We start from the raw sequence: 12,380 nt of genomic DNA on the forward strand, positions 1-12,380 counted from the left end.
TTTCAAGAAATCTGAACAGAGAAGCCTTCTATAATTTGATGGTTACTTTTAAGTTGATTCATCCATATTAGTTCTGTAGCAAATAAGAAACTACTTTGCTTTTTATCTCATTACAACAGAGAACAACTCTTTTGTACTTCAATTTCTTCATAATTATATAGTTATTAAATAAGTTATATAATTACAATGTAGGTTTCAATAGTTTTTTTGAGGCTATCAGCATGTCAGAGCATTGGACTTGCTGCCTTAGGTCCCAGAGGTCTCAGGTTCAATAACCTGGCATCACTGCATGCCAGGAAAAGGAAGTGCTCTGGAGTTTGTCTGTATCACAAAAATAAATTAACAAATCAATTAATTAATTAAATAGCTGGTGTCCAGAAACTGTGAGGAGCCTCATAAAGCATTAAGCCAGCTCCCCCTGCTCCACTCTGCATTCCTGATACTATGGCCTATCTACATAATCATTGTTTTACCTGAAAAATCCCCACCCATTCCATTCCTTTGATCTATCTTCTTTCTACCCTCAAGACCCTTCTTGCCTGCAGGGTAGTATTAATCCTACCAGTTACAACCCTGGCAGCAGGGGAGTTGCTTCACGGTCAGTGAAGCAGGTCTGCAGGTGTCTATCTTTCTCTCCCCCTCTTTGTCTTCCTCTCCTCTCTCGATTTCTCTGTGTCCTATCCAATGACAGCAACAAGAACAATAGCCAAGAACAATAGCTACAACAGGGAGTCGGGCGGTAGCGCAGTGGGTTAAGTGCAGGTGGCGAAAAGCACAAGGACTGGCATAAGGATCCCGGTTCGAACCCGGCTCCCCACCTGCAGGGGAGTCGCTTCACAGGCGGTGAAGCAGGTCTGCAGGTGTCTATCTTTCTCTCCTCCTCTCTGTCTTCCCCTCCTCTCTCCATTTCTCTCTGTCCTATCCAACAACAACAATAATAACTACAACAATAAAAAACAACAAGGGCAACAAAAGGGAATAAATAAATAAAATAAATATTTAAAAAAATAATAAAAAAATTAAAAAAAAAACAATATCCACAACAATGATAAAACAACAAGGGCAACAAAAGGGGAAAAATGGTCTCCAGGAGCAGTGGATTTGTGGTGCAGGCACGGAGCCCTGGTAATGACCCTGGAGGCAAAAAAAAAAAAAAAAAAAGGAAAAGAAAAAGAAAAATACACTGTTTTACAGAAGGAACAGAAAGTATTGATTATTCTGGATAGCCATTTACTAATGCATCTATTGTGGACCAGGCAGTGGTACATCCACCCAGTATAGCACAGTGCACAAGGATCTGAGTTCAGGTCTTCAATCCCCACTTGCAGGGTGAGAAGATTCACAGAGGTGAAGCAGTGCTGCAGGTGTCTCTCCCTTCTCCTCCTTCTCTTCCCTCTCAATTTCTGTCTCTACCCAAAAATAAAGTGATAAAATCTTTTTTAAAAAGAAAAAATACATCTATTCAACATAGTCCTAGAAGTTCTCATCACTGCAACCAGGCAAGAAAGAGATATAAATGGAATTCAAATTGGGAAGGATGAAGTTAAATTATCATTATTTGCAGATATGCTATTATACATAGAGGGCCCCAAGAACTCTGGCAAAAAAAAAACACTACTGGAAATCATCAATAAATTAAGTAAAGTAGCAGATCACAAAATCAATACTCATAAATCTGTGACATTTCTTTGTACAAAAGATGGGCCAGAGGAAAGTGGGACTCAAGGAAGCAATTCCATTTACAATTGAATCCAAAAAGATAAAATGTCTAGGAATAAATCTAACAAAGAAGGTGAAAGACCTTTTCAATGAAAACTGTTAAAAGACATTATTAAAAGAAATAGAAGATGACACAAAGAAATGGAAAAACAATCCCTGTTCATGAATTGGAAGACTAAGTAGCATTAAAATGGCAATCCTGAGTCAACACAATCTATATTAAAATCCCAATGACATATTTCAAGGAAATTGAACAACTTATCCAAAAATTTGTGTGGAACTCTAAAATACCCAAAATATCAGAAGCACTCCTGAGGAAAAAGAAGGAAAATAGAGGGAGGCATCACAATTCTTGATTTCAGTTTATATTACAAAGCAACAATAGTTAAAACAGTGTGGTATTGGAACAGAAATGGACATACAAACCAACGGGACAGGACAGAGAACCCAGAAGTAAACACCACATGTATAGGTACATTATATATGACAAAGAAGCCAAAACTGACCAAGGGGCAAAAGAAAATCTCTTTAACAAAAGGTATTGGGTGAATTGGGCAACCACATGTAGAAAAATGAAATCAGACTACCACCTTATACCATGTATCAAAATTAACTCAAAATGGATGAAAGAACTGGAGATTAGACCTGAAACTATAAAATACATAAACAAATTCATCCGTGAAACATTTCAGGACCTCAATATTAAAGATGTATTAGGAGACTCTACCCTATAGGCAAATGAAACAAAAACAAGGATGAACAAATGGGACTCTATCAAACTGAAAAGCTCCTACACCAAAGGAAAATTCCATAAGGAGACCCAGCAAATGGGAAAAGATATTTTCACTACATTTCAGACAAGTGGTTGACATCAAGCATCTAGAAAGAACTCATACGGCTCAGCAAAAAGAAAAAGAATAGCCCACTAAAATTTAAAAAGTGGGAAGAATATCAATAGACAGTTCTTTAAAGAAGAGATACACATACCCACAGACATATGTGGGAATGTTCCAATTCATTCATCATCAGAAAAAAGCAAATTAAACTACATTGAGATTCCACCTTATACTTTCAAGGATGGGCTCCATCAAGGAGAAGATAAGTGTTGGAGAGGATGGAGAGAGAGAGAGAGAGAGAGAGAGAGAGAGGTGGAAACTCTACTACAGTGCTTGTGTGAGTGAAAATTGGTGAAGCCACTATGGAAAAGAGTATGGAGAATCCTTAAACAAATACAAATGGAAATACCAGGGGCTACGTGGTGGTGAACCTGGTTAAACACACACAGTCCAGAGGGGCCAGGTGGTTACAATGCGCAAGGACCTGGGTTCGAGCCCCCAGTCCCCACCTGCAGGGGGAAAGCTTCACAAGTGGTGAAGCAGTGCTGTAGGTGTCTCTCTGTCTCTCACCCTCTCTATTCCTCCATTCCCTCTCGATTTCTGACTGTCTCCATCCAATCAATAAATAAAAAACAAAAAAAAAACACACATAGTCCTTTGAACAAGGACCCGGGTTGAGCCCCCAGTATGTTTGGAGTACTACTACATCAATGTAAAAGACTCTGGTGTGGGGAGGTGTGTGTGGGGGTGTTTCAGGTCCTGGTGTATGATGGTGGAGAAAGACCTAGGCAGGGGGTGTGGGGGGTAGGCTGTTTTGTAGAAAACTGAGAGATTTTACATATGTACCAACAAGTTTTTTTTTCTTTTTTAAAATATTTATTCCCTTTTGTTGCCCTTGTTGTCTATTGTTGTAGTTATTATTGTTGTTATTGATGTCATCATTGTTAGGACAGAGAGAAATGGAGAGAGGAGGGGAAGACAGAGGAGAGAAAGATAGACACCTGCAGACCTGCTTCACCTCCTGTGAAGCGATTCCCTGTAAGTGGGGAACTGGGGGGTCGAACAGAGATTCTTACTCCCGGTCCTTGTGCTTTGTGCCATGTGCGCTTAACCCACTGCGCTACCGCCTGACTCCCCCAACAACAGTTTTTACTGTTGACCATTAATTCCCCCAATTAAAAAAACAAATGTTTAACGCCAAAGCTAGGTCTAACACAGAAGCAGTGGAAATCATACTCTGGCACTTTCACAGTACAAATATATTTTAATAAAATGATAGACAATATCTGGGGCTGGGATATAGTTTAATGGTAGAGTATGCTTTGCATGCATGAGACCCTAAATTCAATCCCTGGTACTAAAAAAGGACTAAGAATAACTACAAAAATAAAATGGAAAAAATATCTGGGGTTAAGCGCACATAGTGTGAAGCATAAGGACTGGCACAAGAATCCTCCGGCTCCCTACCTGCAGGGGGATCACTTCATAAGTGGTGAGGCAGGTCTGCAGGTGTCTTTCTCTCCCCCCTCTGTCTTCCCCTCCTCTCTCAATTTCTCTTTTTCCTATCCAACAACAACAATACCAACAGCAACAATAACAACTGTGGGGGAAAAATGGCAGTCAGGAGCAGTGGATTCATAGTGTAGGCACCAAGCTTCAGGAATAACCCTGGAGGCAAAAAAAAGATAAGAAAAAACATCTGATAGCAGAATCCACTTAACATGAAGCGACACTTGTGGGGGTGTGGTACAGTGAATATAATGTTGGACTCTCAAGCATATGAGTTTGAGCCTTGGGAGTCGGGTGGTTGCGCAGCGGGTTAAGTGCAGGTGGTGCAAAGCATAAGGACTGATGTTAAGGATCCCGGGTCAAGCTCCCGGCTCCCCACCTGCAGGGGAGTTGCCTCACAGGTGGTGAAGCAGGTCTGCAGGTGTCTATCTTTCTCTCCCCCTCTCTGTCTTCCCCTCCTCTCTCCATTTCTCTCTGTCCTATCCAACAACAATGACAGAAATAACAACAACAATAATAACCACAACAGTAAAACAACAAGGGCAACAAAAGGGGATACATAAATAAATAAATAAATGTTTAAAAAAAGAGTTTGAGCCTTAACATTGCATGTGTCAGAGTAATGATCTAGTTTTCTTACACCTTTCTTATTAATAATACCAACAATTAAGCATCCAGTTTTCAGAATTTCTGATTATGGTTGTTTCTGGATAAGCTAAATTTATAAAGTCTACATATAAAGAGTTGTACAACTTGGATATATTTAATATTTACTTTGCATTTTATGAATCTTAGTGGTAGAATAGATGAGGAGAAAATAGTGAATAAAAACAAACAAAAAAAACAACACCCTCATAACAATGTATGTTAGTTTTCCCTTTTTCACATTAGTTTTGTGCGTGCGTGAACTCTACCATAAATATAGGTAGTTTCAGAACTCTAAATATGGCAAGTTCCACTCGACATTTTTTGGGTTCTACTTCACAAAGACCCAACTGTATTTTTGCATGTTACTATGAGAGGGTGCTTTATTTCTGAGTCAACTGTTTTAACCCTCTAAGAATATGAACACCTTATTGCTAAGGTAGGTACTCTAAAAAAACTTATTGCTAAGGTAGGTACTCTAAAAAAACTGTTTATTATGTACTGACATTTTACACAGCCTTAAAAAATAAAATATCAAGGCTTCTGGAGGAGGCATTAACGGTGGACACGGGGCTAAAAAATAAAAATAAAATAAAAAATAAAGCAGCCAGAAACTGACACATAGAAAAGAATAAACCTGTTTAGAAAGAAACTTGGCTCATTTTAAAGTCATCTTCTAGAATGACTCATCATTCCACCCAGGCATTAAGAAGGATAAAAGTAGTAATTTGTATTTATACTCTGTACTGTGTGGGACATGACAGAAGTATGTAAATGAGTAATCTCTTTCTTGAAAATTGTTTGACAAAATAATATGAAATTTCATGAAGGGAGTAACTGCATCTGTTACTTTAGACAACCTAGATTGAAATGCCACCCCCAAAGCAAAAACAAAACAAACCAACCAAAAACTAGTACAAACATTCCTTTTCATAGTTACTTATACCTACAATACTACTTATTATTAAGACACTGACAAAGTTTGTTTTCTTAATATTTAGTTATGGGAAGATGATTATCAGGAAATTTAGATGAGGGCAGCAAATAAGCATGATTAAATATATACTATATAATTTGGAGTATCATTTGTATTACAATTCTGTACATAATATATACTCTTTAAATTCTTCTTAATAAACAAAATCATTATTTTTGTTGAAGTGTTTAAGATACTAAAGCAGATGTACACTTTGCATTTGTCAGGTACATCAATCAAGATATTCCATACTATACAGCAAGACATTTGAAAATATATTCGTAGGGGCCAGGTGGTGGTGTACCTGGTTAGGCACACACATTACAGTGCCAAGAACCCAGGTTCAAGGCCCTGGTCCTTACCTGCAGAAGGAAAGCTTCAAGAGTGGTGAAGCAGGGTTGCAGGTGTGTCTCTGTCTCTTTTCTTATCTATCACTCCCTCCCCTCTCAATTTCTCTCTGGATCTATCCAATAACATACAAATAAAAAGATATGAAAAATTGTCTAAAAGAAGGAGAAAGTATGTATGTGTTCTTTTTCATTAAAAAATTTATTTATTTATTAGACAGAGACAGTATATATATATTCTTATGGAAGATCTATTACTACTATCTTTTTTTTTTTTTTGGCCATTTAAGTTTATTGCTGGGTCTATAGGATTCCATCACTTGCAGTACCTAACCCTCTTTTTATAGAGGGTTAAAGACAGAGAATGGAGAGACACTACAGCTTTACCACTCATGAAGCTTCTCTCTTGCAGGTATTCTCATGTAGTTGCATGGGGCTTGAACCCAGATCCTTGTGCATGCCAATGTGTGAACTTTCCTGGGTGAGCCATCTGCTGGCCCTGGATTGTTTTTTTAAATGTGGTTCTAGAGAACAATGCATGTATGATCCCACTGAATGACCACTTCTGCTCAACTTTTTCATTTTATTTAGATTGAGGAGAGAAACAGAGACAGAAAGGAGAGATACCTCAGGACCACTTCATCATCCTTGAAGGTGCCATGTGGTGCTAGGATACAAACAAAGGCCCCATATACAGTAAAGTGTGAGTTCTCTCAGAGGACTGGTCCTAAAATTTCTGAACAATTTTATCTTAAATAATTGACCCATTTTGAAGTCTTATCTATTAAAATAAATCATCACAAAGAAAAACTGCCTTTGCAATTGGTATTATTATTACAAAGCTTCTATCAAAAGCAATCACTGCACCATCTGGTTTGATAAACTAAGAGAGCCAAAGAGTAGCCATTCAAGTAACAGCTTTTTATCTCCATCAGTAAACTCACTGCAGCTTACCATGGTCGAGATTCAAAACCTAACGAATCTGGGAATCAAGCCACACGCCACAGCTCAGCTGACAACATACTAATGTGCATCTCAAGTACAGCTTGCTCTTTCTTAATCTAATAAATGACCCTCCTGTAAAATAAACTCATTCTGGGAACAATCACACAAAATGATGTAGCTGCTTTTGCTTCTGACTGGTTATTCCATGTACCTTCATGATAATGGTGAGCTGATCACTTCAGAATTTGCCCTAAAGTTTCTTCAATATTATATCCTTGCTTATTGGGAGCCAGATGATTTAACCCATCATTTTATAAGAGGCAAATGACTTTCACCTCTTGACCATGTACTCAAATTCACTTGGAATGGGCAATGACAGAGTGAGAATCATTATCTCAGAAACGTTCAGCTGTGCCACTGATACATAATAGTTGACTGAAGCCCAATTTAAATAGAATGAGCTGCTAGGGGAAAAATTCCACAAAAATCTTTTCATTTGGTTTCCAGATACTCCTTTGATTTGTAAAGATGCTTGTTTCTTAATTTTAATAAAATATGCTTTAGAAAAAAATAACAAAATTCTAGCCTACTTTTCACAACAATGTCATAAAGATATTAAATACAATGGAAATTAAAATAGCAAAACCTTCAGAAGGGAACAAAACATTGACACTGTGAAGTAATACGTCAGTGTCAAACTGAGTCATTTACTTAGGATACAGGTTATATTTTATGAAATGATTTTCCAAATCTCTCTTCTCATAGTAACTTAAGTAGCAACCTACACATTGGAATAAAGACTAGAGTTGCAGCACAAGTTGGTTTATGGCAATGAGTACATTAATAAAAAGCAAGTAAATTTTTCCAGAAAGAAAAGAATCTTAAGCAAAACAAGTAATCATAAGAACAGAAGATACTTATGTTTGCTTCATTATCAAGTAATAATATTATCTTGGCTTTACTAACTAAGCAGTAGGTTCAGGAGAGTTTTCAAATAAATAGTAATACATCAGATACAATTATTTGCTTAGTCAAGTTAGACGCCCAAGGTCAAAATTCTATCTATAGTATGTGGAAAGAAAGCAATCTTAGTGGCTGAAACAGTGTTGGAACATAGGTAAATGAAGAAAAATTAGATATTCATGGTACCCTCACTTCACTGGCTAACAGAGGCAAGTGTTTGGTGATCCATTAGGACATGTATTTATGTTCAAATTTAAATGTAACAGCTCCATGAGAAACAACTATGATCCTCAAAAAGAGTAGCATGTTTTTTTTTATTAACTCCTTAAAAGAAAGAAAAATTCCAATTGTATGCCTTAAAAGTTTTAGATGATTACAGCACATTGTCCTTAAAATCTTTTCATTGCTTTTAGAACTAGCTATTTATTATCTTAAAACAAACAAGTGCCTCATTTCACAGTTTCCCATCTATAAGTTTTCTAAAGAGACTATGGTCATAATAATACCTCTAGTTATTAATAATCCAGGCTTCCCCTTAGTTGCTTTTCTTTCTTTCTTTCTTTTAATCTTTATTTATTTATTGGATAGAGACATCCAGAAATTGAGAGGAAGGGGAAGATAGAAATGGAGAGAGACAGAGAGATACCTACAGCCCTGCTTCACCACTTGTGAAGCTTACCCCCTGCAGGTGGGGACCAAGGGCTTGAAGCTGGGTCCTTGAACACGGTACCGTGCACTCAACCAGGTGCGCCACCACCCAGCCCTGTTTTCATTTCTTTTAAAGATTAATTTTATAAAAGAGAGAGAGGAGGGCTGGGTGATGGCACACATTGTTGAGCTCATGTTCAGCAAGTTTTGCGAGTGGTGAAGTAGTGTTGCAGGTGTCTCTTTCTCTATCCCTATCATCCCTTCCCTCCTGATTTCTGGTTGTTTCTATCCAATAAATAAAGATGGGGGAGGGGAGGGAGAGGGTGAGGGAGAGAATGGAAACTCCATTCTGGTGCATTTAGTACTTGGGATCAAACTGAGGGTCTCAGGCATGCTAATCCTGTGCTTTACCTGCTGAGCTACTCCTCTAAGGTAGCCCACAGTTATAAACAGAGTTACTGTCTCTATCTTCCCATCCCCTTAAGTGGGAGAAACTGCAAGTCAGATTACAGAATCATAAAGTGCTGTATTCATTATTCCCTAAAACAGTATAAGGAAAGAATAACATTTGTAGATTATTAAGAGAGGTTGCCAACTTACTCAACATAGTATGTTCCATACTGAGGATCCTCTATTTTCTCCCAGCCATAAGGTAGTTCTGTAAATAAAAATAATAATAATTGAGTGGCATGTCAAATTTATAACCAATAGAAAACAATTCACCAGTGGGTGAATTTATATGTCTTTCATTTCATTATATTACTGTTTGGAAGAGTGACAGAAAGCTGAGGCATCACTTTCAAAGAACAAACATACTCCGAATGTTTGAATTGCTTCTTCAAGTCAGTGAGTGTCTCAGAAGATAAAATTAGAAGCAAGAACAAAAGGTGGCACTATACTCCAAAGATGACATATGAATCAAAAGCCATAAAAATAGTAATTATTTAAAAATCATCTGGTGTGTGCCTTTCCTTTATAAATCTTGATAGTGATGATATGTGACACATCTATTCCATAGTTCAATACAACAAACAACTGCTTCTTAAAATTTCCACTGCTACACATAAGACTTATTTCTACTATTTTATTCTGACCTACTTCTCTCCAAAGATGACATATGAATCACAAGCCATAAAAATAGTAATTATTCCAAAGAACAACCCAGCTTTTAGTTTTTGCCATTTTAAATAGGCAGTCTAGATTTGTCTAGGATATACTGATAACTGCTTTCCCTTGAATTAACTTAATCTGAGTATCTAAAGGAAAATATACTACACCAAGTGACTTAGGCAGAATTCATATTTGTGTGACAACAAAGAAGTATTTCATGCAGAGGTGTGTGTGTGTGTGTGTGTGTGTGTGTGTGTTCAGTCTCCAGGGCTTCACCACTCCAGGCTTACTTTGTAGGGGTGGGGGGAGAGGAGCCAATGCTTCCTTTTAATTGGTGGGGGTTGGTTAGAGCCTGTGTTGCATGCAGTGCAAAAAAGTGAACTATTTTGCAGATACTCATATAGAATTGCTACACATTACTTACTCCAAGTAACTGATTAGTAAAATATAACCAGAGAAACTGACCCTGTTAAGAAAGAATCCTTTTTTTTAACCCTCCTACTACATCTATTTTTCCAAGTAAGGTTTTGTGAAGAATGATTTTATTAGTCACACATGGATTAAGTCAGCAGGCCTGCACCTAGCAGGTGGTTCCAGTGCTATCAATTATATTTAGAAGCCCAACAAGAAAACACACACACACAACTCCACAGCTGTATATTATAATAGCCTCAGTTCCACTTTCAATTCCATTCATTTGTTTACTGTTATGCTGAAATGCAAACATATATGTGTGTATACACAAATGACATATGCTAGACATCATGTAGGCATGGAATATAAGATTTATACTTTTATCTTATTTATGATATATCAGCTTTGTAAGTAAATATTCCACTATAATGAAGCTACAAGCTATAGCAACTGTTATACTCTAATAAAAATTAGTCGGGGCAAGGTGGTGGTGCACCTGGCTGAGTCCATATGTTACAATGTACGAAGACCTGGGTTCAAGTCCTTGGTTCAAGCCCCTGATTCCCAACTACAGTGGGGAAAGCTTTGTGAGAAAAGCAAGGCTGCCCGTGTCTGTCTTTTTCCCTCTCCACCTCCCCCTTCCCACTCGATTTCTGGCTGCCTCTATCCAATAAATAAGGGTAATTAAAAAAATAATAATAAGTCTACCTTCAGAATAAAACCATTTAAAAGAATGACAAGTCTCTTGATGAAAATTTCTGAATCACTTATCACCTTTCTCCCGCATTTTCTCTTTCTACACACACATACACACACACACACACACACACACACACACACACACACACACACACACACACGATTTGGAGCTGGAAGAACTGTGGTTTTTCCTCTGAAGGACCTGGCTGAGGTGAAGGAGACTAGTATAGTTGAAAATTAACTACTATAAAATATCTATGAAGACTGAGATACACTGTAGTTCACTTTCATTCTCCACAAGTTAGGATGCAAACAAAATTAAGCAGGTGCAATGTTTTATGATTAATCAACTATTACATGTTTAAGAGTGTTTTATCTGTAAAAAAATTCTGTAGGAACATATAATAAACATTTCTATTAAGGGTCTTCCACAGTGTTTTTTTCCCTGTTATAGAAATTTTCCTGACATACTATGGTACTGAATGGCATGGACTAAGGATATATTCTACTGATACAACTGCATCACAGCTGAATTTATGCCTTGACTCTAGAGAAATTTGGAGACTCGGAGGAGGAACTATAAAGATGTTGAAACTTCCTTTGATAGCTGAATAGTTCATTTAAAAGGATATATTAGTGCTTCATAAAGACAAGCCATCAACATAAATTTATTTCAGTGTTAACCTTGTAGCTGAGTCAGAATTTTAGTTACCACTTAAAGCAATTATCAACTAATGCACAGCATTCAGCTCTTTCTAGGAGAATAAGCAAATTGGTGATTTATATTTGGGGTTACTTCTAGTAATCATTTTAAATGTTAACAACTGATTTTCTTTTTTTCCTTCTCTTCTTACTCTTCCTTCCTTATGCAAAAAAAAAAAAAAAAAAAAGAGATACAATACACTTTGTGATCTTAACTGATAGTCTGAAGAAGAAAGACAAGAGATAAATGATACAATGAAGATAAATATGTTATTGGGAAGTACAAAGGAATGACACCAATTTCCTGGTAATAGTTGTTGTCCGGAAGGTGATATTTGAGCAAAAGAATGAGTTGAGGCTGGAAAGAAAGAGGCCACTTCATACAAATGAAAGCTCACTGATGTATTACAAATGCTGTCCATTTCCAGTAATTACAAGTAATTTAGCAGGGCTTTAGTAAAGGCTGCATGCCAAGTGCTTGTCTCCGTGGCAAGCACCAAATCTGGACTATGTTATGGGGCTTAATCTTTATTCTGATGATGTAATAATTAAGCTGGACTGCTCCATGATTGAACAGATGAAGCAGATTGAAAATAAAGGCAGATAAATATGAAATCATTTAGACAAGGTAAGAAATTACAAAGGGTGGACCTAAGGCAGTAGTCATGGGAATGGAGAGAAAGAATAAATGCTAAAGACAGCACAGTCAAAATAAAGAACTCTGAGCAAAATGAAGACTGAGAAACAGAAGGGAGGAGAACAAGATGATTTTCCTCTGGCTTTAAATAAAACATTAGCAAATATTTGTTGAATACTATAAAAACAGTAGTGAGAATAGAAAAGCAGTATTTATTTGACTTTAGAAGA

The 12,380-nt window shown here is 37.1% G+C and overlaps 1 protein-coding gene across 2 annotated transcripts in view; it reads right to left on the bottom strand.

The window, feature by feature from the left end:
• Positions 1 to 12,380, bottom strand: part of MAGI3 (membrane associated guanylate kinase, WW and PDZ domain containing 3) — a 251,234-nt gene that overhangs the window by 57,916 nt on the left and 180,938 nt on the right. For both annotated transcript variants that reach the window (XM_060201858.1, XM_060201859.1), the window contains exon 7: positions 9,189 to 9,246. In XM_060201858.1, the coding sequence (XP_060057841.1) occupies positions 9,189 to 9,246 (58 nt within the window). The remainder of the gene's footprint in view (positions 1 to 9,188; positions 9,247 to 12,380) is intronic.

This window comes from Erinaceus europaeus, chromosome 11 (assembly GCF_950295315.1).
Source record: "Erinaceus europaeus chromosome 11, mEriEur2.1, whole genome shotgun sequence".
NCBI lineage: Eukaryota > Metazoa > Chordata > Mammalia > Eulipotyphla > Erinaceidae > Erinaceus > Erinaceus europaeus.